A 25434-nucleotide genomic window follows, 5' to 3' on the forward strand; every position below is an offset into this window, starting at 1 on the left:
GTATTTCTTTTCCTCCTTGTGTCAGGATCCTGAACTCGACCATCTCTGCCTCTCAGGTTCCCATCCTTTGAGATATCCCATAGTAGTTAATAGAAAAGCATTTCCCTGCTATAGAATAACATAACAAGATTCAAAAAATAAAACCTATGAATAGGACATCATTCACCACTATGCTCTTTAGCTTTTTAGTGCCATTTGTATTTTAGATAGAAAGCTCTTTGAGCCAGGGAATGTCATTCACTGTATTATTGCCAATTCGGCTCCAATGGTTAGGCAATATTCAGCCCCTGGTTTCTGTTAGGAGCAGAAATTGATGGTGGACTCAGATATACTCCTTGGTGCAATCCTGTTGATTTACAAATTATGTACAGTAAATCCTATTTCCCTGTACATGGTAGGAACAAATAGCAGAGGGCAGTTTCCTGGCTCACTATTCCAAGTCAGTCCCCCAAGTCAGTTCTGTACGCAACAAACTCTCCCTGCGACCTCTCAGGGCCACATTCGTGAATGCTTCTCTCCATCTCTGCTTGCTTTTTCCTGGCTTTCTGCTTCCTGCACACACGCACACACACATTTTGCCAAATGATCCCTTAGGCCATGCCTACACTACAAAATTAAGACAATCTTATTTATGTCAGTATACAGCCACCAGAGTAATTACATCACTTGTGCATGTCTCCACTTTGCGCCTTGCGTCAGCGGTGAGCGTCCTCACCGGGAAGGCTTATCTTGATTGTATTGTCAGTGTAGGGCATTGTGGGATGGCTCCAGTAACAGAGCCAGTAACAGTTGATGTAAACAACACAGCATCTACACTGACTCTGTGTCAACCTAATTACATCAATCTTGATTCTACACTGCTTGTGGAGGTGGAGTTATTAAATCAGCATAGCAGGTAGTTAGATCAGTGGGAGCAAAATTTAAGTGTAGCCACGTCCATAGTTAGGTCGACGTGCACTGCCTTGCGTCCACCTCACTCTACAGTGCAGACCAGACCTTAGCCTCAGCCCGCAGTTAGCTTCTGCTCAGGATTTGCCATGTGGCCCCCTGCCTTGGGTGGTGCCTTCTATAGTTTCCAGCTATCTCACTGTGTAAATGGAATTAGTTGTTCCTTCCACAGAGCCTGAAAGAAGGGTGCTTAGCACACGCATCAGTGTTCACAAGCCTCATGATGATCTGTAAATCAAAGATCCATTTGATGGTAGTCATTAACACTTTCCAGCATAAACATATGTTTATACAGTGCCTAGCACAGTGGCTCTCAAACTTTTTTACTGGTGACACCTTTCACATAGCAAGCGTCTGACTGCGACCCCCCTCCCCTTATAAATTAAAAACACTTTTTAATATATTAAGCACCATTATATATGCTGGAGGCAAAGCAGGGTTTGGGGTGGAGGCTGACAGCTCACAACCCCCCATGTAATAACCTCGTGAACCCTGCCCCCCCAATCCCAGTTTGAGAACCCCTGGCCTAGCACAATGTGGCCCCGAGCAGGTTGAGGACTTAAGCCACTACTGCAATAGAAATGTTAAATTACAATAGAACCCTATTGCTTGAATCCCTATTAAATTCTATATGGGTTTTTTCCAAACAGGCCAGTCATCTGGTGCAGCTTTTTATGAGCTATGTCTGCAGTGGATCTCTTTTTAGTGACCCTGGACTTGACCCTGCCTGGTGCTGAGCACTCCTGTGAGGCTCTGAGCACCTTGGACTCCCACTGAAGCCATCCAGGGAGCATTGAACCCTACCACTATAATATGACAATTATATTATTTCACAGAACAGCTTCACTTGGAATGAGAGTTTGCACACTGCAATGTTCTGGAAACAACTGAGGACCTTCATTCTAATGCATAAGAAACAGAGTCCACTATACTGCAACCAGTGTTTATCATTTGCTTTTTGTAAAGAAAGGAACTGGGAGCCTGAAGGAGAGAAAGGAAATGGAAAGAAAAAACAGCCAGAAAAGCCCCACAATATTGACTTAAATACCCTTTAATCTATTCTCATTCCTACTGTACACTCTCGCCTGCATTTCAGGGACCATTCTCAAGAGTGTGATTTACTGATTTAAAGAACAGACTGTGTCTGGCTCTGTTGGAGCACACAAGGAAGGGAGAGGACACAAGGAACCGTCTGCTCCTGCCCCTTGACTTGGAGGCCAGATACCATCCCAGCCTTTGTTCTCAGAGAACATGAGGAGAGTTAGAAACTAATTCCAACTATGAGCTCAAAATAGAATGGGAGGGCACAAATACAGCAGAACAAGGACACCTCCCCTTCTCCACAGCAGGTACCAGGACTGGCCCCTCACAAGATGGAAGGCATGCTGCACTGTGCCTGCTTCAGGTATGATTCCTTGGGGTGCTTCTGCTGGGGTGATGTGCCTCTGCACTTCCAACTGTTTGCCATTGGACTGGCCCCTAAAGGTCCACTCTAGCCCTTACATCTCCTACTTTTTACTTTTTTTAATGAGAAAAACGTCATCCCTGGTTTCTCCCAACTCTGGGATAAGAGGGGAGTGATGGCTGCCAGGAGACTCTCACTTAGGGCACCAGTACATCTGCTGCTGGCCCTGCACAACCTTATTATTTACCTCTGCTGGAATGGGGAAAGGAAATGGAGAAGAATTTAATTAAGTTGGGAACAAGACAAGTCTTGATTGCATACAGTGCAGTTGCCAATAAACTACAGGTATTTCAGTGGGAACCACGAAGGAGTTCTGAAATGGCACAAACATGTGCCATGCATATAGTAACGTTCGTGTGATGGATTAATTAAATAACGTTCATTTTATTTTTTGTAAAATTTAAACCTTGGCTTTTCTATAAAAAGGGCAAAAATCATTAAACTATTGGTGGTGGGGTTTTGTTTGTTTGTTTGCTTATAAAGTTTCTAAAGTTTGAAAAATACTTAGCATCAAATTTCTGTCCTTTGTTGCTTAACTTTTTACAGTAACAGATCTCTAGGTGCCTATACTTCTGCCTCTGGGCAAGTGCACTGCTGCATCACTGGTCTGTCTAGGTGACTATCTCCCACCTAAGCCCTGAGCGATTCATGAACCAGGGGAAGGACAGGTATTCAGCTATCTAAGTCACATGCAGGGCCTGGTCCAGTTGGTGTGCTCAGAGACTACCTAACCCCACGCAAAAGAGCTGGGGGTGTAGGGGTAGGGAGCGGAGGAGCAGGAGCAGAAAAACAACCACCACCCTTATAATGTTTAGCCCAATGGTTAGGGTGCTCCTCTGGGATGTGAGACACTTCTGGGTCAAGTCCCCCCACTGTCTGAATAGAAGAGTTTTGGATAGGGATCTGCCATCTCTCAGATGAGTGTCCTAACCACTAGACTATAATGCTTTCTCTGGCCCAGATAATGTTTAATTACTACTTAAAGTGGAACTTCAATAGGAGGGATTGAAGAAGCCCCACATCAGACTATTCCGTAGCCTGATGGCTGGGCCATTCACCTGAGAGGTGGCAGATCCCTGTTCAAAGCCTTCCTCAGAGGTAGAAGGGGAACTTGAACTAGGGCTCCCCCCCTCGCTTGGATTAATACCCTTGCCCAACTGCTAGGTTCTAGGCCAGCACCCCTATCTGCTGCCCCTCACCCTGGCTGCTTCCTGTGGAGTTAGGGGGCTTCTGATCAGGCCCCTCACACAATTTAGGCAGCTAAATGACCATCTTCCCCCCATTTGTGAATCACAAGCAGAAATATGCACCTCCCTGAACCCAGATTTTGGCACCAAATTATGAAAGAGGGGAGGGGCTTAGGATACACTCCTCTCCTCAGCATCTCCCATTGGCTACCCTTGGCGGCTCCCTGACCGGCTGGTTTTGTGGATTGCATTCTAAGGCACGTATCTCTCCCCATTCGTTGTATAGGAGCCTAGGCACCTAACTCAGGTGTTATGCATTGCACTGTTGTTCTCCTATAATTTGATAGGCACTTAAAAGTTAGGTGTTGTGACACTCAGAATCACAATGCCTGAGTCCTTTTTGTGGATCCAGCCATTTCTCATTCCATGCTTCTTCTTCCCCATCTATAAAATGGCTATAACAATACTTGCCTCATTGTGGGGCTTAATTATTTAATGTTTGTACAGTACTTTGAGATCTTTGGGAAAAGGAAGCTAGAAGAGGGAAAAGTATTATTCATCTTTCGTAATCATAGAAATTTAGAGTTTCCAAACTCCTTGTTAACTTTACGGTCCCTTCCATACAATGCTTGCTCAGTTGTAAGTGAAAGATCTTGAATCACCACATAACTTGAAAGACAAATAATAGAAAGGAGTGATAGTTTGTGGGCTTGTTATTAAGACAATGGTCCTTTCAATACCTCTTGAATATAGATTTGGTAATGGCTATGCAAAGGCCTCTGTGAAATGCCCAAATAGCCTCAGTCCATTGTCAGTGTTGCCAACTCTTGCAATTTTTGATATTTTTCTTAAAGCCTCAGCTCCTACAGTTAGGTCGGGGTGGCCAACCTGTGGCTCCAGAGCCACATGTGGCTCTTCAGAAGTTAATATGTGGCTCCTTCTATTGACACCAACTCTAGGGCTGGAGCTACAGGCATCAACTTTCCAGTGTGCCGGGGGGTGCTCACTGCTCAACCCCTGGCTCTGCCACAGGCCCTGCCACCACTCCACCCCTTCCTGCCCCCTCCCCTGAGCCTGCAGTGCCTTCGCTCGTCCTCCCTTCCCCCCAGAACCTCCTGCATGCCACGAAACAGCTGATCGGGAGGTGCGGGGAAGGAGGGGGAGGCGTTGTTTGGCGGGCCTGCCAGTGGGTGGGAGGTGCTGGGAGCGGGATGGGGAGCTGATGTGGAGGCTGCTGACGTATTACTGTGGCTCTTTGGCAATGTACATTGGTAAATTTTGGCTCCTTCTCAGGCTCAGGTTGACCACCCCTGAGTTAGGTGATTGCAGGAGAACGTCAGCTTTCACTAACAAGGTAATTTTCTAGCTCTCATAGCTGCAAAGAAAGCTTGTAAATGTCACATGAGTGCACCCTAAAGGCTGAAAAGCCACAGGTCAAATAAACGAACATGAAAATGTATTATTTTGCATGTCATGATTTTTAAGACAGTCTCATGACTTTTGAACACTGGGGATGGCAAGACTGTGTGTTGTTTAGCCACAGAGCATAACTGCCATCAGCTGGCAGTCTCAGCAGATATTTCAAAAACAGAATAAGCGCAGAGACTACTTTCATGTGGATATGTTCCCGTTAACACAGCAGTGGGGCATACTGGCAGGGCCCAGAGGAGAAGCTTGCACAGCCTAGGACAGTGGTTCTCAACCCAGGGTACTCGTACCCCAAGGGGTACGCAGAGGTCTTCCAGGAGGTACATCAACTCATCTAGATATTTGCCTACTTTTACAACAGGCTTTATAAAAAGCATTAGCGAAGTCACTACAAACTAAAATTTCATACAGTCAATGACTTGTTTATACTGCTCTATATTCTATAGACTGAAATGTAAGTACAATATTTATATTCCAATTGATTTATTTTATAATTATATGGTAAAAATGAGAAAAGCAATTTTCCAGTAATAGTGTGCTGTGACACTTTTGTATTTTTATGTCTGATTTAGTAAGCAGGTAGTTTTTAAGTGAGGTGAAACTTGGGGTAGGCAAGACAAATCAGAGTCCTAAAAAGTATACAGTAGTCTAGAGAGGTTGAGAGCCACTGATCTAGCGGTATTTGAACTGGAAGTCAAACATGAAGTAATAGGCTCATGTAGTAAGAGGCAGAGAGGCATAACTGGTTCTGTCCCAAAGGGTGCTGTGCACGCTAGGCCCAGTCCAGTTGAGAGCCACTGGCCTAGGATACTACCATGCTTCTTCAACAGATACAGGGCTTAGAGCAAAGATTCCCTAACAGGAACCACTTCCCATGTGCACCTTGGACTGCATGGAAACAGCCTGGAACATTCCTTCTACTTTGTGATAAGTGAAGTTTCACTGTATTCACTATACATTAGTGCTACTGTATTTATTTAAATCCATTCATCCCTTAAAAAGAATCATTTCCATTGTGTTGTTTAATTGTGTCTGTACAGCTTAGTCTATGAAAAAATAAGCTTGTATTTCAGCTATCCCGTCCTCACCAACATTGCCAAACCTACTTCCCTACCAGTTATTTGTTTCAGCCCCTTATTACACTTTGTAAAACTAGACTGAAAGCTCTTTGGGGCAGGGGCTGTGTCTCACTATGAGTATGTAACCCTTCTGCCAGGCGAAGCCAGCAGCAACCAGGGCTGGGTTCAATACCTAGGGGTTCCTTTCCATTGATACACCACAGAACTGGCTCAAGCTCCAGTAACCTGGGGAAATTACACACCACCCCTGGGTGCCTCTAGAGGCAATACGTCCCCACTCACAATCACAGAGTCTGAGTGTAGAAAAGAAACATTTTAATAAAAGGAGGGAAGTGACTTGGCATTAATTTGGGAAAACACTGCAAACAGGATTAATAAACATAAACCATGAGCAAAAGACCCACCCCCAAGTAGGCTGGGCAGTGTCCTTTTCCCCTCAGGTTCTTAAGTCTAGCAACCCAAAAGTCACTTTCATGTGCCTGACCCTTCTCTGCACCCCACTCACAGTTGCTGTCCTTGGTCAGTGCAGACCCAGAGTTCAGAGGTGCATCTGCAGAGTTCACCTCCCACCCTGGGTGGAGGGGATAAAGAGGCTCCTTACTCCCTTTCAGCTGCCCAACCGGCCACACACTATGCCTTTCTACCTCACCAGCCACTTATCAGTCACCTGTGCGCTAACATAACCCCATCTCACATGATTTCAACTCTCAATCATTTTTAGCTCTTAGCAGGCTGGGCAGAACACAGTCCTATAATCACTGGTTTCAGTTCTGATTGAGCAATAAAAATAACAAACAAGGTTCTCATAAAGCCTACTTAACTCTATTCTTTGAACAGTGGGGAAAAACAGGTTAAACCAGGGTAGAAAAGAACCCCTAGTAACAGTTTACAGTCTCCTTACTAGAATATCTATCCCTTTCTTATTTTTACAAGGCTCTGGCATTCGAGCCCCTGATTTACCAAGGTTCTTTCAACTGAGGGTGACCCCCACCCCATTTGGGATAGGTTAAGCACAGTCCTGCTTTCCTGTATTCCTACAATAATTATAACATTGGTAACCATATTTCACTACCCCTGCATTCAGTACTAAGGTGATTTGTAACCCAACACCAGCCAAAGTCTGCTGAATATGTAAGCAGAGAAAGAGCAAATTGTATTTACATAAACACACCCAAAGTCTCTCCCCTCCCCACTAGCTGTCTGGGAAGCATTCATTCAGACCTTGCTTACAAGTATGTCTACACAGCAAAGAAAAATCCACAGCTGGCCTGGACCAGTCGACTTGGGCTTGCAGGGCTTGAACTGTGGGGCTGTTTCACTGCTGTGTAGACTTTTGGGCTTGGGCTGGAGCCCAGGGTTCTAGGACCCTCCCACTCCAAAGGGTCCTAAAGCCTGGATTTAAATTCAGCTAGATCTGTCCAGAGTGGAGCTCTGGTAAATATTTTCAAACCCGCAGGGCTGAAGCCCTTAGCCCTGGCACCTCCCGCAGGGCTGAGGCCTTGAGTCCTGGTTCGCCCCACAGGGATGAAGCCCCAGGAGCCAGTGGGATTGGCTGCCCTGGCCCAGGTAGGTGTGGCTGCAAGTTCCTCCCAGAGGTGACATGTGGGGTGGTCACGTGTGCCCTCCTTTACATTGTGCCCCCCCCCCAGGCCCAGTATCAAGAGGCACAAGTCGCCTATGACTGTTACCACTCAAGAAAGAGATGTTGGAGTCATTGTGGATAGTTCTCTGAAAACATCCACTCAATGTGCAGCAGCAGTCAAAAAAAGCGAACAGAATGTTAGGCCTTGTCTACACTGGCATTTTACAGCACTGCAACTTTCTCACTCCGGGGTGAGAAAAAACACCCCTCTGAGCACAGAAAGTTTCAGCGCTATAAAGAGCCAGTGTAGACAGTACACCAGTGCTGAGAGCCACTCCCCTCATAGAGGTGGGGTTTTTATAGTGCTGGGAGAGCTCTCTCCCAGGGCTGGTGCCATGGCAGCGCTTGAACCTTGCTAGTGAAGACATGCCCTTAGGAACCATGAGGAAAGGTAATAGATAATAAGACAGAAAGTACATAATGCTGTGTAACAGGACCTCCTTGGTCCTGCTTCTGTCTCGGTCAACAGGCTACTCAGAGACCCTTATGTGACAGAGTGCTAGGTATGAAAGCCCAAGTCAGCACTGGGTTCACTTGCCACTATATAAATCCATGGTATGCCCACACCTTGAATACTGCGTGCAGCTCTGGTTGCTCCATTTCAAAGAAGACATATTGGAATAGGACAAAGCACAGAGACGGGCAACAAAAATGATTAGGGGGATGGAACAGCTTCCTTATAAGAGATTAAAAAGACTGAGACGTTCAGCTGAGAAAAGAGACAACTAAAGGGAGATATGATAGAGGAGTATAAAATCATAAATGGCGTGGAGAAAGTGAATAAGGAAGTGTTATTTACTCCTTCTCATAATACAAGAACCAGGGGTCGCCCAATGAAATTAATAGGCAGCAGGTTTAAAACAGACAGAAGGAAGTATTTCTTCACACAATGCACAGTCACCCTGTGGACTCGTTGCCAAAAAGCCCAATTCAAAAAAGAATTAGATAAGTTCATGGAGGATAGGTCCATCGATGGCTATTAGCCAGGATGGTCAGGGATCATGAGTGGCAGGTGACCTGCCAACTCAGGGAGGCTACCCCCACCCCCAGCAGGCCTCACCCCTCCTGTCTGAGGCCCCGCCCCTCTCATCTACCTTCTCCCACTGGAGCCCAGAGCCCCCCTTCCCTGTGGCCGCCAGCCCCTAAGCATGGGGTGGGTGGGCTGTGGACCCCCAAGCCTCAGGCATGCGGGCGGCCCCCCCAGCCCCCAAGTGCCAGGTGGGCGGCACGCAGCCCCCCCCCAAGTGGGCAGGTGGGCGGCACATGGTTCCCAGCCCCAGCGTCCCCAGGCTCCTCCGAGCACAGGGCAGGCAGCCCACCCTCCAAGCGCTGCGTGGTGTGCCCCAGAGCCCAAGGGCCCCCCAGCACTGGGCAGCCCCAGCCACCCCAAGTCCCAGCCGCAGGCCAGCCCTAGCCCCATCCTCAGCCCCATCCCACTTCCCTGAAGAGGAGCAGCCAGCCTGCCTGGGCTGGGGCCAAGGGGGAAAGGAAAGCAGGAGGGAGCCTTTCAGGCAGAGTGTGGACAGGGCCCTGCCCGGGCTGTTTGGGGAGGCGCAGCCTACAATACATGCTGCCCATGTCAGGGATGCAACCCCATGCTCTGGGTGTCCCTAAACATTGGCTGCCAGAAGCTGGGACTGGATAACAGGGGATGGATCACTCAATAATTGTCCTGTTCTGCTCATTTCCTCTGAAGCATCTGGCAGCAGACAGGCGACTGGGCCAAATGTTCTGTCCCCAAACCCTTCTGAGTCTGTGCTATTGTCGGGGCATTTGTGGTTAGTGACACTGGCTCAGCTGGAGTGGGAGTCCCTTCTTATCCAGACTGTAAAGGGAAAGACAGGCAAAAGTGGAGAGATCAGGTAAGGGAAGGGACCTAGCCCGCTGTCTTCCAGGATCGGGGGAGGAGAGTGGAGAGACTGCCCCCAGGAAGAAATGGAAGGTAAACGGCCGGGAGGAATGGGGTTGCGAGCGGATTTGGGCAGATTTCAGCTCGCGCTTGGTTTGGGGAGGGCCGTCTACTGACGCATCTGTGCTTGCTGCTGCGAGGTGGGGGTGGAGAGGGATTAAGTGGTGCGCGGAGCAGGTGAGTTGCCCTCCGGGCGCCTCCTGCCATGGACCCTCCTGTAGGCGGGAGGTGGCCGGGAACCTGCAGGAGCTGACGAGGGCCTGCAGCAGGTGGGCTGCTGCCCCGCTTGTGCCTTGCAGGGGGCGCCCCCCCTCCACGTGCCGCCCGCAGCAGGTGAGCGGCGGGCGGGAGGTGGCGCCCGGGATCAGGTGAGCGGCTGACCGGCTGCCGCCGCCCGGGGCGCCAGGCTAACCGCGGGCTTTGCTCCGCCCCGCCGGCGCAGCTGGCGGCGCTCGGGGCGCTCCCGGGGCGCAGCCCTGTCCTGTGCGCGGCGGGCTGTCGGTCGGGCTGTGCAATCACATGGTGCGCTAAGAATGCTCCAAAGATGGCGGTAGCGGCAGCCGGAGCCGGCGGCGGCCGGGCGCAGCAGCGGAGCGGCTGGCTGGAAGTCCTGGTGCGGGACCGCTGGCACAAAGTCCTGGCCAACTTGGCCGAGGATGCCCTGGTGCTGAGCTGCGAGGAGCGCGCCGACGGCGCAGCCCACAACGGCGTCGGGGCCAGCGGCAACGGGGCGCCCTGCCGAGGGGCTGCCGCTGGCCGCGGGAGCCAGCCGGGCGCCGCTGGCAACCCCGGCGGGGCGGCCGAGCCCGCGGGCAGCGGCGGCAGCCCCAAGGCGGGGGGTGGCCCCGGGGTGCGCACCGCCTTCACCGAGCTCCCCGAGCAAGTGCCCGACGCCATCTCCAACAAGAAGCGGTGCGTGAAGGTGCAGAAGCAGGAGCTGGGCGGGCTGGGCATCAGCATCAAGGGCGGCAAGGAGAACAAGATGCCCATCCTCATCAGCAAGATCTTCAAGGGGCTGGCGGCCGACCAGACCCAGGCCCTCTACGTGGGCGATGCCATCCTGGCCGTGAACGGGACGGACCTGCGGGACGCCACCCACGACGAGGCGGTGCAGGCGCTCAAGCGGGCCGGCAAGGAGGTGCTGCTGGAAGGTAAGGGGTTAAAATGGGCCCGGCAGCTTCCCCCACCCCCCTTTCCCCAGCCGCGCACACGCGCCCTTTCTGCAAGGGGAGGCCAGGGTCGCCCAGCGGGGCAGGTAGGGGATGATCGGGAGGGGAAAGACACCGTGACTCCGGTATGCCCCAGCCACTTTCCCTGCACCCGTGAGAGAGACTCGCGGATCAGGGCTTTGCTGGTGCCTAGGGGACAGCGGTAGGTAAGGGGTGACGGAGCCTGCAAAGCTGGGCACTTTTGCTACCTGTTCTCAGGCGTGTTTATGGCGGGGGAGGGACCTGTCCTCACCGGCGCGCTCAGATCACGAACTCCAGGGCTGTGCTAGTCTGTGACTGGAAAGTAAAGAGTTAATTTGTGTAAAGCAGCGCTGAGATCCCCAGGCGCGCAGCTCAGGACTTTGCAACTCGGTATAAGGAAAGCAGATCGGATCGTACGCTAGCAGAGAGGTTCCAGTCTATGGCTAGGGAACGTTAGGAGTTAATTTGATTTAAGGAACTCCAGGAACCCCAGCTGCAAAGCTGCCGGCTTTGCAAGTTTCTCTGCGTGCACGTTTAAAAAAAAAAAAAGAAGACAAAAAAAAAAAAAAAAGACAGAGAGAGTAGGAAAGCCTCACCAGCCAGATCAGAACACAAACTACACTACAGTGCAAACCCGAGCAGGATATAAAGCAACTGCATGTCTCTGGCCACACAGCTGAAGGATTTGAAACTCTCCAACACTGGGGGAAAGAAGTGTGACAAAACTCCCTGAACCACTGAGATCACACACACATTGACTGGGTTAAGTGAAAAGTATCTCGAGGATCCCCAGCCTGGGGCTTTGCAGCCCTTCTTTCTGCAAGGAGAAGTGGTTAGGAAAACCTTCCTAAACAGCTGAGATAACACATGACAGGGTGAAGGGGGGGAAGCAGACCTCAGATCCACAAGGCGGAGAGTTTGACTACTACTTTCGCTCTGCAAAAGGGGAGAGAAACAAGCAGATCAGATCACACAGAGCTATGCCAACCTGTGTCTTGTGATTTGAAATTATTGAAATTTACCCCTCCCCCAGTTCGTAGCAAGGGGGAAAGGGAACAAATCTGACCGAAATTGGCAAATATCTCATTGAAACATTTGCAGGGGAAAAAAAGAGACTTGATTCCCAAGCAGCAGTGAGATGATCTTTTAGAAGCCACCTTAAAAACTGAATGCAAAAGAAGTGAATCTCACTCTAAATGAGTTAGTTCTGGCACAGACGATATAAAAGACCAAAAAAGAAGGCAAGTGGGGCTGGGGGAAGAGAGACAAAAACAAGAGAGAGGATAAGTTAAAGACCAGAAAAAAAGTTCCATAGATCTCCCCTCTCAAACAAGCCTTGAGTTGAAAGCTTTTTTTTTTTTTTTTTTTAAATCTTTTATAAGTGTCTTTTCCTTGAGGGATAATTTAGTTGCTAGACCTGCGAAAAGGTTCAGCAGAAAGAAACTAGTGTGTGTTAAAAAGAAAATGCCCTTGGTGTGTATTTGATAAAGTGCTTGTTTGTTTGTACATAAGTTCATTTAACCAGCGGTTCTTGACCTTAGAGTCATTAGCATTTGTGGAGTGAGGTGGTGAACCTGCTGCCATTCCATGTCTTCTATCTTAGTTTGAAACGGATTTCCTCAGTCATTTGCAACCTGTCCTCCCTCTGGTTCTACTAAACAACAGTACGATACCTGATGTGCCTCTCTTGAGTCACTGAAGAAGTGTAACGCCTCTTGGAGGAGCTGTGGGAACCGGTGCTATGGATTATGGGGTGCATTTGAGGATCAGTTGTAAATAGCTGAATATGGGTTTATGGTATGGAAAGGGGATGAGAATCCTTGGTTTAAAACCACATAGAGTCTGTGGTTAGGTAAAAGACAAGGAAGAAAATTACATCTGACTCTGGCTGTGAAAGTGAGGAACTGATCAATGTTGCATCTTATAACAACGGGACCACATCGCCCAGAAGTAATTGGGTACTTGTTTGTCAGGGTGTTCTTATCTAATTGCCCATTTTCTTCACCCAGCAGTGAAATAGTTCATGAAGGTCTACTAGGTCAGAGAGCAGAAAGGGAGAGGTTACTGAGGCCAAATTCCATCTTTGGTAAGAGGTTACCTATGTATGGACAGAATCTGACCTTTGGTGTTGTCTAATTATTAACATAGCAAATACTGCATAATTTTCTTAACTGTTTTCCCCTATGCATAATACACAAAACTGGACATGCAGAAGCTGTGCGACACTTATAAAAGAGTGAATGTTGTTCCCTATAGGAGCAAAGACCAGGCAGTTTGACCAGGGATCAGTCTGCTCCTGTGCCCCTCCATCCCCCGTTTTTAAACCCTGTTGCAGCTGCTGCCTTCAGCTCTTTCCTCCTTTGAAGTGAATGCTGATGCCTTATTTCTGCAATAGAGTAGTACTCATTATTCAGTGGTATATTTTAATAGTCACTCCAATGGATGACTGATGCTGAAATACTTACATTGGGCCAGGTCCACTGGAGAAGCTGAAATCAGAATCTACCATAGTGTCTCCCAGAACCTGCTATTCAGTTGACAGGGAATCTACGAAGGAAAGGCTGCTTAAAACAAGAGAGCTAGTTTCCCACTTTGCAGATCACTCTTCAGTGATGCCATTTAAAACAGTCCTTTTATGGCTGAACAAAGGAAGTTCAAAGGTTCTTTAAACTTTTTGTTTTTTAAAGAGGCTGACACAGCTGGACTGTTCCTGCTTGCCTATTGCAGTCGATGGGGGTTTTGCTGTTGCCTGCGGTGGGAACAAGCTTATGCCCCTATATGATTTACTTACAGTGCCCTAGCCTTAGCCTCCTAGAGAGCTCTGTATTAAAAACCATGAGCTTTGCAGGAAAAAACACACAGGTGTGCAAGAGACAATCCTCCAGGAATTCTCCCCCATTAAAAACAATTGGCAGGGCAGAGGAACATTGCCAGCTGCTATGCTAACACATTAGTTCTTGTGTCATGATACGTTATGCTTATATTGTTGGGGGAAATAATGGAATTTACTCATGCCTGTTGGGCAACAACATCTGAAGGGGCAAGTTCAGTGCAATGGAGTTATAAGGGCCTGATCCTGAAAGATGCTGGCTGTGTTCTGTTCCCAATTTAAGTGGGTGAGGCTTGAAGGCACTCAGCACCTCACAGTAGTGGGGCCCTCATTTTGTATGGTATCCTCCATAGAAACACTATGCCAAAATGCTTGACTAGCTAAATGATGTATTGACAAAGTGAGAGTCAAATTGTGGCACATGCCAACACAGAGGGCTCAGGCAATGGAAGGCACCCCCTTATCCCCCGTGCTTGCCACTTGCACTGCAGGTACTAACATGAGAGAGAGCTGCATATATGGGGCGAGCTGCTGCTTCCCCTCCTACGTGGGTGGGTGTGGGGAATGGGGGTGCAATAGGGATGAGCCTTAGCTCTAACCCCTTCTCCCCAATTGCATCAGCCAATGTATTGGAGCTGGTGCAAGGGGATGTAATCTGCACCAGTATAGGGATAGCTCAGCTTATTTCTGCTCCTTGGGCAACAGAACGATGCCCTGCGCCTTGCTATGGGCTTGTGGCACACCCACAATCTCTAACCCCTTTAACATGAAAGCAAAGCAAGACCAGTTTAGAGTGTATATTTCGAGAAAGACGTTTGTGTAACCTGCTGATCAGCATGTGCTGTGTCCCCCTCAGTGCCTGATCCCCAGAGGATGAGTCTGTTACAGAAATTTGAAAACAGAAAGTAATTGAGGCAGCGAGGATGCTGTTTCGGGACTTTAGGTGGAAGGGGCTCACACCCAGTTGCTTTAAAGAAGCTTGGAAAAAGGAAGGGGAGCTGTCCCTGAAGGAGGGGGGAGAACTGTAGGGAATGCTGCCAGGTAGAAGAGGGACAGCTCCCCTGTCATCTTCCCTGAGGAGGGGGAGATGTGCTTCCTTCCGAGCCCCCTTACTTTAGTCCCTGCTTAGACCCACAACAGGAAAATCATGTGATGGGGGAAGGGAGCAGGCTGGTGAGCAGAGGGAGTGGGGATAGCACTGGAGCTGAGGTTGGATTGTCATCCTCCAATTTGTGTTTAACCATATATGCACTTAGCTGCTGTTTAGATGGGAGACGAGAATATCTCTTTATAAAATGTGAACTGTTTACCTATGGGCCTGGAATGCTGCCCAAATTACACTAATAGCTACTGCTTAAAAAATGTGTGTGTATAATTTATATTTTCCCTCCAGTTCTATTAAATTTGGTCCCCTTACAGCAGACACCACAGAAAACCTAGTGATCTCCGAGATTGTGCAATGCGACGTACTTATATTCAAGTAGATAGATACCTTGTTTTTTGAATCACAAGAGTATTAAAAAGCATCAAAGAGTGATCGCTACATCATGGCACTTTCTGTAGGTACTAACAGGCCAAACAGATTGTGTTGTACAGATTCCCTTTTTATGTTCCTACAATAAAGTTAAAAAACAAAACATAATTTGTGCTGGTTTCAGGCAGGATTGCCTCTGCCCGCTAATTCACTGGTCTAAGGTAGAGGAAAATAATCTAACCAATGTATCTGTTTATGTCAGAAGGATTCGGATACACCTCTGAACCATATCACTTTCTAACATGCTGATATGGAGATGGACATGATGGAGGTGAGCAAGCAGCAGAGCATTAAACACAGAATGGATCTTCATAGGGGTTCTTAAAGTTTGTATGTATTTCACTCAGCATTTTTTGTGATTCTCAATTAGACTAGAATAATAGTCATATAGGAGCAATTTTCTGCTCATTAGAGTAAATGGAAGCATATTGTTGCTCTGCACTATGATACGGTGTAATATTTCCCCAGCGGTATTTATATACAGTACTTCTAGGAGTTGAAAATACTGACATCATGTACATTTAAAGTGTGAACTAAAGCAACGTGTGAAAAACAACTACTATAATAAATTTCCCTTTTCTTAATCTTCTCTTGAAAAAGAAAAATAATTCAACCCTTATAAAACAGCAGTCTACTTCACATAAAGCAAAATGGCCAAAGGCTACTTGTTGGCTACTGAAAAACTGTTCTCACTTACCTATGTTGCCATGTGTTTCCTACAGCAGTGCCCTGGCAACAAGTTACTTTTAGGGGATCACAAAAGACATTACTTGTGAAACAATGCCCATCTCCTGCAAGAATGTGAAAATAGTAAGAGAGATATAGGGCACAAAATATGTCCTTGCTGACCTATATATTACACTGTAGCCACTAACTAAATCTATGTATGCTTTGGCCCCGGGAACGTAGAGCTAAAATTGAGATTGCTACTCACATGTATTATTCCTCACTGATAAACCTACTCCTTATACCTACAGCAAATATGTAAAATAGTCTAATCACTTCCTTTTATACCAGCAAATATCTAATTGAACAAATGCCTCTGTTATCATCTAGAAGCTGGATCGTGCTTAATGGGTGTCCTCGATATCTTTTAAACACCTTTATTTGAATATCAAATCACAAGGTAAAGAAGAAAGTTATATAATCTTAGTCTCAGTTACACCACTTCCAAGGACTGTGCGATAATCTGAGTCCTGATAATTACGTTTGACTGAAAATTATGGTAAAGGTTTTGAAGCTTAGTTTTGAATTGAGAGGGAACACTTTAATCTAATCAATGATGATCTATAAAGGGGGTTGATTCTGAAGAAATGGGTCCTGGATAGATATAGAGGGTGAGAAACTAGGGCTGTAGCCTGTTAAGTTTTAGTCTCTGGAAAGCGTGATATACTTTTGGTTTATTTATAACCATAACCATTTCTGTTTCCATTATTCTTACTCATCACTCACTTGAATCTGTGAATCTTTGCTCTTTGTTAATGGATTTATATTTGTTTTCACCATAGATTACAGTGCTGTGTGACGGGATGGATCACTTGATGATTACCTGTTCTGTTCATTCCCTCTGGGGAGCCTGGTGTTGGCCGCTGTCGGAGGACAGGATGCTGGGCTGGATAGACCTTTGGTCTGGCCCAGTGTGGCTGTTCTTATGTTATAAAGGACCTGATCCTGAGGAGTAACCTTCCAGCTGTGTGTACACTGTCTGTTTGGGGACAGCTTACCTGCTAATTAGTGTGAATGTCGAGTGACGAGTTGGACACTACAGGGAGATGCTTCTGGGTAGTTCAGGGACTAGGGTACACAAAGTATTAACTTGCAAGGCAAAATAAAGGTTGGCAGGATATTGAGAAGTTTGCTGTGGGGGCAGGGAACTGATACACAGTTTAGCACCAACATGTCTCTTGTGCTGAGCCAGGAGGTAACATGGTGGCCTTTGGTTGTGGATGCCCTGAGGAAGTGTCACAAGTAGATAAAGAAGATTGGTAGATGTAATTTATTTGGACATTTAAAAAACTTTTCACCAGAGGGTATTAAGGAAACTCTGTAGTCATGCAGGGAGAGAGAAGGTGTTGTCATGGATTGGAAACTGGCTAAGAGACACAACAAAGAGTGAGGGACCAATAATCAGTTCTCAGCAGTGCCCCAAAGTTCTGTACTGAGTGGGGAAGTGGTCTACAGTTCTGTCCAAGGGCTGGTATCTAATCTGTTTACCAGAGAGCAGGAAATGGGATGAACAGTGCATATGAAAAAATTCCAGAGACAAAATTATTCAGGGCTGGAGAGGCTTTCGAGTAACTCAGAAGGAACACACAGCCAGGTCATGTCAGCTGCGAGAATCTGTTGGCAGGATTAATGGCTGCTGCCCTTTGCACAGCTCCTCCCTGCCCCTCACCCAGCATTTGGGGCTGTGGATCACGCTGTGTGTTGGGCCCTGAGTCATATACCTACTGCTCCCCATCCGTTTCACAGTCTTGTGTAGGTGCCTTCTGCAGAGCACTGTTCCTTGGCAACTCAGAGTGCCTCTGCATGGGTCTCTGTGGCTTGGCCTCCATGCCTAGCGGAAAGGTGATATTTCCACTGCATTTTGTGCCTTGTGTGCCTGTGAAGAGGGGAGTTTATTGGAATGAGGGTGCCCAGCATCTTGCAGGATCACGGAGCATAGCAGCACAATATAATAAATTGGGACACAAAGTAACTTCTCCAACAGCACCTGCAGGGGGAATTGAGTAATTACTGAGTTGAAGTTGGTCAACTACATTCTGATTACTTCAAGTTTAAATCTGGCCAAAACAGAAGTGTTAGCAAGCTTGTCTACAAGGAGGTATAACTTTTTTCATTTAAACATTGATGCATATCACCTATAATCCAATGCATCAAATGGAACAACAAAACTGCCAGAAATATCAGCATAAAGGTATCAAGGATGGCATCAACTCATCAATCATCTGGGATTGTCCATGTGAGTGACTATATGTATTTTATGAGGTTTGTTTTGCTATGGAGTTTTAGCTGTGAAGTCTATTCTCCCTTATCTCGTAGAATGCAATTAAGCATATACTTTGTGAACAGGTCCCTCAGGTTTGCTTTGCACACAGAGTTCGGATTGATGTTCTGTTCGTTACATTGCTGTATTCTTTTCAAAGTTAATGAAATCAAGAAGCCTAATTTTTGGCTAACTGTCTGGCAAGCTAGATTTACTAGCCGCTGCTGTACACTTTCATTTTGGTCTGTTTAATTATTCTGTCTACAATTCCAAGTACTGAAAGGGTTAAGTAATCTCTAAATTTGTACTTAGATAGGGCACTGCACCGTATGTCACATCTGAAGTCATATGTCTGTATCGTAGCACTTGAGTAAGATGTAGTTCTTAATTGTAAGGAAATGAGCCAGAACAGTAGACGGGAGAGACTGTCTCTGATTTGAAATGATTAACATACAGTATACTCCTGATTAAAATGTTATGTAGCCTTTTGCTGAGCTACTGGAGGTTACTATATTGGCAGAACTAATAAAGCCCGATCCAAAATAGGGCTTTGAATACATTTTTTATTTCCTCATGGTTTAGGGACATTTTGTGTGTTGTTTTTATTAAAGTTAAGCACAGTAATAATAATTTCAACTAAAGTCAGACCTTACTCCTGGAAACACTAATACACATGAGTAACTTTGTTCTTGTTAGTAGGTTTTTGTTCACATCAAAGGCCCCAACTAGTGTAATTAAGGTTGCTTATTGAAGAAATGCCCAATAGTAGGATTGGGTCCTAGGAGAGCAGTATTTCTCCCCTTCCACCTGCCACTTGTTTTAATTCTCCATTTTAAAGCATATTCAGTGTTTGAACATCAGAATATAAAACCTTTAGAAAAAAAAAAGTAGGGTCCAAATTTTCTGCTGGTGTAAAAGGGTTCTGTTGACTTCAGTGGAGTTTTGATTGTTTACACCAGCAAAAAATTTGACCCTACAGTTTGTGGGTCATACTCATGAGGCGGATATTTCAGTCAGACCTATGTCTCTTTTAAGAGTAATGTGACATTTAAATAAGTTTATTGCTCTGTTGTTGTTAGTGTGTTCAGTGGTACAAAAGCAATTTTCACTTTATACCATTAATGTAATGAATACTTGTGAATATTGATCAGTAGGTGAGAGAGATATTTGATGAGATTTGGTTAATTAAGATAATCAGAACTGTTTTATCTGCTAACTGACATTGGGTTTGATTCTACAAGGTTCTGAAGTTGAGGGGTCAAATTCATTGCTGGTGCAATTTTCTTCTTTTTATTGGAGTAAAAGTAAAGTGAATTTGGTATTCAAGGTATTCAGGAGGGATTTAGCATAACCCACTCTAACTATGTGGTACTTTGCCTTCCTCTTCTAGAGGCTAGGTCACACAGAGACATTTGAGTCTGCTACTGCCTCTCAGTGGATGGTCCTGGTGTTTTAGCTTGAGTAATAGGGACTCATGTTTTACATCCAGAGAGAGGTCCCAGGTTCAGTCACTGCAAAAAGTCCCTCTCCCCAGCCTGGGTGGTGTCTATTTTCTTCCACTGGCGTCAATAGCAAAAGTCTCATTGACTTCAGTGGGAGCAGGATTGAGGCCTTAAAGGGAATAACAAGAAGGTAATGGAAAATGCTGTTGCAGACCTGATTCCTCATAGTGGGCTACATCCTGTTTGCTTTATTCATGCAAAACTCCCATTGGCTTGAAACTCCGGGGGGGGGGGGGAATTTAACACCTGGACTTAATGAGTATTTTGCATGAATAAGATGAGCAAGCTTTGTTTTCAACACTGCTGCTACTTGAACTAATTGAGTTTTATTCGTTCATTCCCCCCCTAATCTGAGGGGGGTTGTGTAAAGTTTTAACTTGCTGTGCCTTTCCAAAGAACGTTTTATCCTCTCTAAATGTCCACTGCTCTTACCTCATTCGTACCAGCTAATCTTACACAATTACTGATTTGCCTGGTATGTGTGACATTTATCCAGGATGCATAGTGGTGGTGGTGGGGTCCTCCTCAGAACCAGTAACAGAAGAGCACATTCCTGGAGGATATGTATATAATAGGCAACTTAAAACTTATTTCCGTGGTGAACCTTATTTCAGTGTTGAGGGCAGTGCTGGCCCATTTTTCACTCCTACCCCAGCAGAGTAGTGATTTCTGTGTATTCTGCCACTAGAGGTCTCATCCAGGGTCTATAGCAGCAGCATTCAGCTGACTTTAACTCTCTGAAAACAAACATGTCTTCCTAACTGTATTTACATGAGTAGAACTAGAAAGGGTATCGACTGAAAACCAGAATGAACTGGTTAATTGTATACTCCTCATGAAGCATCCAGACGTAATTACTGCAGTTTGCGAAAGTTAAGTTCATGTAGCACATTTCTAAACAGTAGAGTCTGGATATTGCCCAAGTAAATGGCCTGACAAAATGTTAACACAACTCCAGTTCTTTAAACAACTGAAGTAGTGTTGAGCATGCTGTCAGGAGAGAGAGCAAAACAACATAAAGCTTGCCTACAAAACTTCTGCTGGTATTATAGAGGCTGCTGCTAATCCATTGTTTCTGCCATGCAGTCTCTAGCCACTTTCAGGGCCACTTCCTCATCCTGGCTAGAGAAGAGCCTGCATTGTAAGTCCAGTTTCCTGTGTTAGAAACTGAATGGCAAGTACTGAAGGTCACCAAGAACTTCAGTCTTCTAGCTCTGGAGAGAGGTGTCCAGCCAAAAAAAGCATTGGAAAAATACAGGATCCTCATGTGGTAAAAATGCTAGTGAAAGCAATTACGTTAAAATCTGTTCACAATCCATTCACAAGTAGCTGTCTGGGTAAGTAAATTGTGCCCATATGTTTCATGGGGGTAGGCCATAAAGGAAACATATAAGGAACAAATTATTGATGTTTCCACTTCACATACAATAAAATCAACCTTCAAAGACCCGATTAAGGAAAGGCTATAAATACAGATTCTAAAAAGATCATTTACAAAGATTCCTAAAACTCAAAAATGGTTCAAAGTCCGTTACATTTTCCTTTCACCACCTGTTATACTTGTAGTTTAAAAAAGGTGTAGAATGGACTGTCAAAATAGCAGAATTAATCCGTAAAGCCTAGATGAAATAAATACGGGGCCTGAACCCATATGGCAATCCTCATCCCACCAAAACAGAGCAAACTCCTGCTGAGATTTGCTTGTGTGAGGAACACTGGATCAGGGCCATTGTAGGTTAATTGAAATGTCTGGTTTTGCTATTTAAAACCTGCAAGATCATCATATTTTCATGAGAACATAGTTTTACATACTAATAGGACTTGTCAGAAACCCCACATTTTTCTAGTAAAAAGGTTTCTGGAAAAAATAAATACCACTTTGAAATGTTTTGACTGGGAAAAATTCCACGGTTTCCATGGGATTTTTATTTCATTTTGATTTGAAATGACATTTCTATTTTTTTTAATGTGGATTAGTTTCAAAATGTCAATTCAAAATAAAAAGATTTATTTTGAATTTTCTGATCAGAAAATCAAAACATTTTCTTAATTGACATTTTCCTTGTGGAAAAGTTGATAAAGTGACATTTTCAAATGGGAAAACTATTTGGCCAGTAGATGTTGGACATCTCTACACAGTAGTTCTGAAATAACGAGTATCATAATTATGTAGTTCATTATATACCCAAGCATCTGTATTTTTATAACTTTCCAACAAAGCTTTTGGACATGTTATCCCTCTTAACTGGTTTCTGTTCTGTTCCCTATTACATATACCTTCATGCATTTTATGGTGCTGTGGTGTGGTATTGGGGTTGTATTGTCCTGAGCTGAGATGGCTGCATTACTAATGAGTAGTGAAGCTGTGAGTGACATACTACGAAATAAGAAAAGGAGTACTTGTGGCACCTTAGAGACTAACCAATTTATTTGAGCATGAGCTTTCGTGAGCTACAGCTCACTTCATCACGAAAGCTTATGCTCAAATAAATTGGTTAGTCTCTAAGATGCCACAAGTACTCCTTTTCTTTTTGCGAATACAGACTAACATGGCTGTTACTCTGAAACCTGTCATACTACGAAATGTGAGTTCTCATAAAATCTTTATACTTTGCCACAGTGTGTCCCTCATGTGTTTGCCTGTTTTACAGGAAACTGTTTTACAAATCTATGATGAAAATTTTAATTTTTCAAATTGGTATTTTTCAGATACTCTTACCTGTAAGATGGTAAGTTTCCTTAATACCAGGATATTCATAGCAAAGACCTGAAGAAAGAGAGAAATTTTAAATAAATTTCTGAAGCCTCTAAAAATTGCCAAGTACCTTTTCTATGCACAACTTTTCAACTACTCCTTGTTACAGCTGCAACTTCAGTTCTGCTTCACCTGGAGTCATAACACCTTTAACTTTTGTTTTATTAAAGACTTACATGTAGAGGTATCTATTCTAGCTAATTAGGGAGAAGGGTTCACAGACTTACAGAAGATGAGCTTCTTGTGGAGGGACTTGAGGCAATAGTACTTCATTCTTTTCTTCCCTCTTTCTCTGTTCATCAACGCACAAATTTAGTAGGGTGAAAAACACACATGTATATATATTGTGTGTTAAGTGGAGTTTACGGAGGTGAAGGAAGATTTGATGTGGTTATATCCTGACTTTATTAGTCTATTGTTCATGTGACCCTGATTCTGTGATGAACTCTATATGGGTAAACCCCACTTCCTGATGGAGCCTGACTGACTTCCTCAGGACTGTATGAGCACAAGGATCTACTTGCGCAAAGCTTATTGCAGGATCGTGTCCTAGGGGAGCAAGCTGCCTTCCAGTTTCTGTATCCTCTGGTAGTAAAGCTATTCTACCTCCTATTGAAGAGAGAGTTTCTGCTTTCCAGAATTTTTTTTAACAAGAAAATAGATAATAGAATAGACATGACGCCAGTTCAGCCTCTGAGCTCATTTCTGTGCTGGTCATTGATAGTTCTTTAAACACTAGTTACTTCTTAACCTAATGTTCAGTGTTAACCAAGAGAGTGAATTATTCATACAATCAGTTATGGGTTGGAATTTGGGTCTATGACCGGCACCACAGAGTCAGGGCTATGGCCCCAGCTTTGGAACAGTCTCTAAGAGGGACTCCTCCAGTGTACTAGACCCCTTAGGGGTTTCACTGTTCCTCCAGGCTCAGCCACCTGGCTTCACCGCCTCTCTAGACTGGACTTCTGGGTCTGTGGTGCTGCTGCTTCAAACTATGAAACTCCATTCAGCAAGTCCAGCTGAGACAGACCCCTGATGAGATTTGTATCCTTTTTAGGGATCAAGGCACCTCTCCAAGCATTTGCAGTTACACTCACACTGTGTTGTCAGAACAGTAGGGTTTATTAGTTATCTGGAACACAGCAAAGGAAGTCCTTAGGTTAGCATAGAGGAATGAAGGTTAAAGCGTAGTCCTCTCTGGTTTGCTCAGAGCCCAGCCAAGCTGTAGTGAACCCCATAGTTCAAGCTCCATCTCCCTCCCTCCATCTGACCTTCTTTGTCAGACTCCCAGGTGTGCCTGCCTGCTTCCTGCAGCCCACACTCAACCCCCACCTCTCCAGTTCTTTGTTCCAGAGATGGGAGGGGTGGGGCAATCTATGGTCATAGTTTTCTAGGTGTCAATGACCAGGCAGTTGGATCTGTCATTATATTCTCTTGATATGGGACAGGGAGGTGAGGCACCATTCACACCTATCTCTTAACTTGTCCCAATCGTCCTTTTCCATCCACTAGGTCAGAGGTTCTCAACCTTTTTCTTTCTGAGGCCCCCCCACAACTTGCTATTAAAAACTCCAGGGCCCAGTAGGGGAAGGGTGGGTGGGGATTCAGGCATAGGTGTAGTTTGACTTCTGTTGTGGGTGGACAGGGGTCAGCGGGGCTTGAGCCAGCTCCGCATGGCGGAGTCCATGGAGGGAGCACCACCTCCACCTCTGACTCACCTCAACAGGCCACCTGCCTTTCTGGGTTGGGTTGGGGGAGGGGTGGCAAAGTTGGGGGGCTCAGCTCAAAAAGTTTGAAAACAGCACAGGGGCAGGGAGAAGGGTGGCTCGGGGCTGTGTGCAGGCGGGGTAGCTCAGGGTGTAGGGAGAAGGGTAGCTAGGGGCTTTATTTAGGCACAGGGGTAGCTCCGTGCAGGGAGGGCGGTAGCTAGGGGCTGTATGTGGGCAGACGGGTAGCTCAGGGTGCAGAGAGAGGAGTAGCTAGGGGCTGTATGCAGGCAGGGGGGTAGCTCAAGGTGTAGGGAGGGGGTAGCTCTGTGCAGGGATGGGGGTAGCTAGTGGCTGTGTGTGTCTGGAGGGCTCTCCTGTGATCCCTGTTCCCCGAGGGCTCTGCCAGCCATGGAGCTGGGTCTCCCTTCCCAGGCAGCTCTTACTAGCTGTGTGAGCAAAGGGTCTGGGAGCTGAGGGGCAGCTTCAACCCCCTGCACCAGCAGGAGACGAGGGAACGCCGTGGCTGCCTGCTCCATGGCACCAGCCAGAGCAGCAGCTGTTCCATGCTGCCCGACTCTGGCTTCCTGCCTCTGACCTGGCCAGGGGGTGGGGAGAGAAGGAGCTGTGTGTGTGGGGAGGGGGGGGCGGAGGTGGAGCTGCCCCAGGACTGCCCTTCCTTTGCACTGTAGTTTTGGGAGGAGGAAACACCCTCGTGACCCCCGACTCTGCCCATGGGCTCAAGGCTTCTGCCCCACTGGGGCTCAGGGCTCTGGAATTCAGCCCGGCTGCTTCCAGCTTCAACTTGGGGGGGGGTGCAGGGGTTTGGGGCTTCAACCCTGTGGCTCCTGGCTTCAGCCCTGCAGGAGGTGCTGGGGCTTGGGCTCTGGGTTTTAATTGCGGGGCCCTGTGGCCCCCCTGAAAGTGTTCGCGGACCCCCTGTTGAGAACCGCTGCACTAGGTAACTGCAGCATACACAGGGGAACTGAAGCACACATAGGCTTCATAAAAATATTACAAAATATTCCCACTTTGTCACGGTAACTTTATAAAGCAAAGTGATTTGACTTGCACTGAAATCCTAGACTCCAGATATAGTTATTAATGATGGGAAAATCTCAGAAGGGATAGAGTCCAGATTCAGATGAGTAGCAAAAACGTTGGATGCTTCTTGTATGTGATACGGCAGGAAATGCTCCTTCAAAGGTAGGCAACCTATGGCATGTGTGCCAAAGGCGGCACGCGAGCGGATTTTCAGCGGCACTCACACTGC

General features: G+C 46.2%; 1 protein-coding gene across 1 annotated transcript in view; it reads left to right on the forward strand.

The window, feature by feature from the left end:
- Nucleotides 1–10202: 10202 nt before the first annotated feature.
- Nucleotides 10203–25434, forward strand: part of SNTB1 (syntrophin beta 1) — a 177869-nt gene continuing 162637 nt past the window's right edge. Inside the window, exon 1 of the mRNA XM_077809846.1 lies at nt 10203–10809. Coding sequence (XP_077665972.1) covers nt 10203–10809 — 607 coding nt within the window. The remainder of the gene's footprint in view (nt 10810–25434) is intronic.

This window comes from Eretmochelys imbricata, chromosome 2, assembly GCF_965152235.1.
Source record: "Eretmochelys imbricata isolate rEreImb1 chromosome 2, rEreImb1.hap1, whole genome shotgun sequence".
Classification (NCBI taxonomy): Eukaryota; Metazoa; Chordata; order Testudines; family Cheloniidae; genus Eretmochelys; species Eretmochelys imbricata.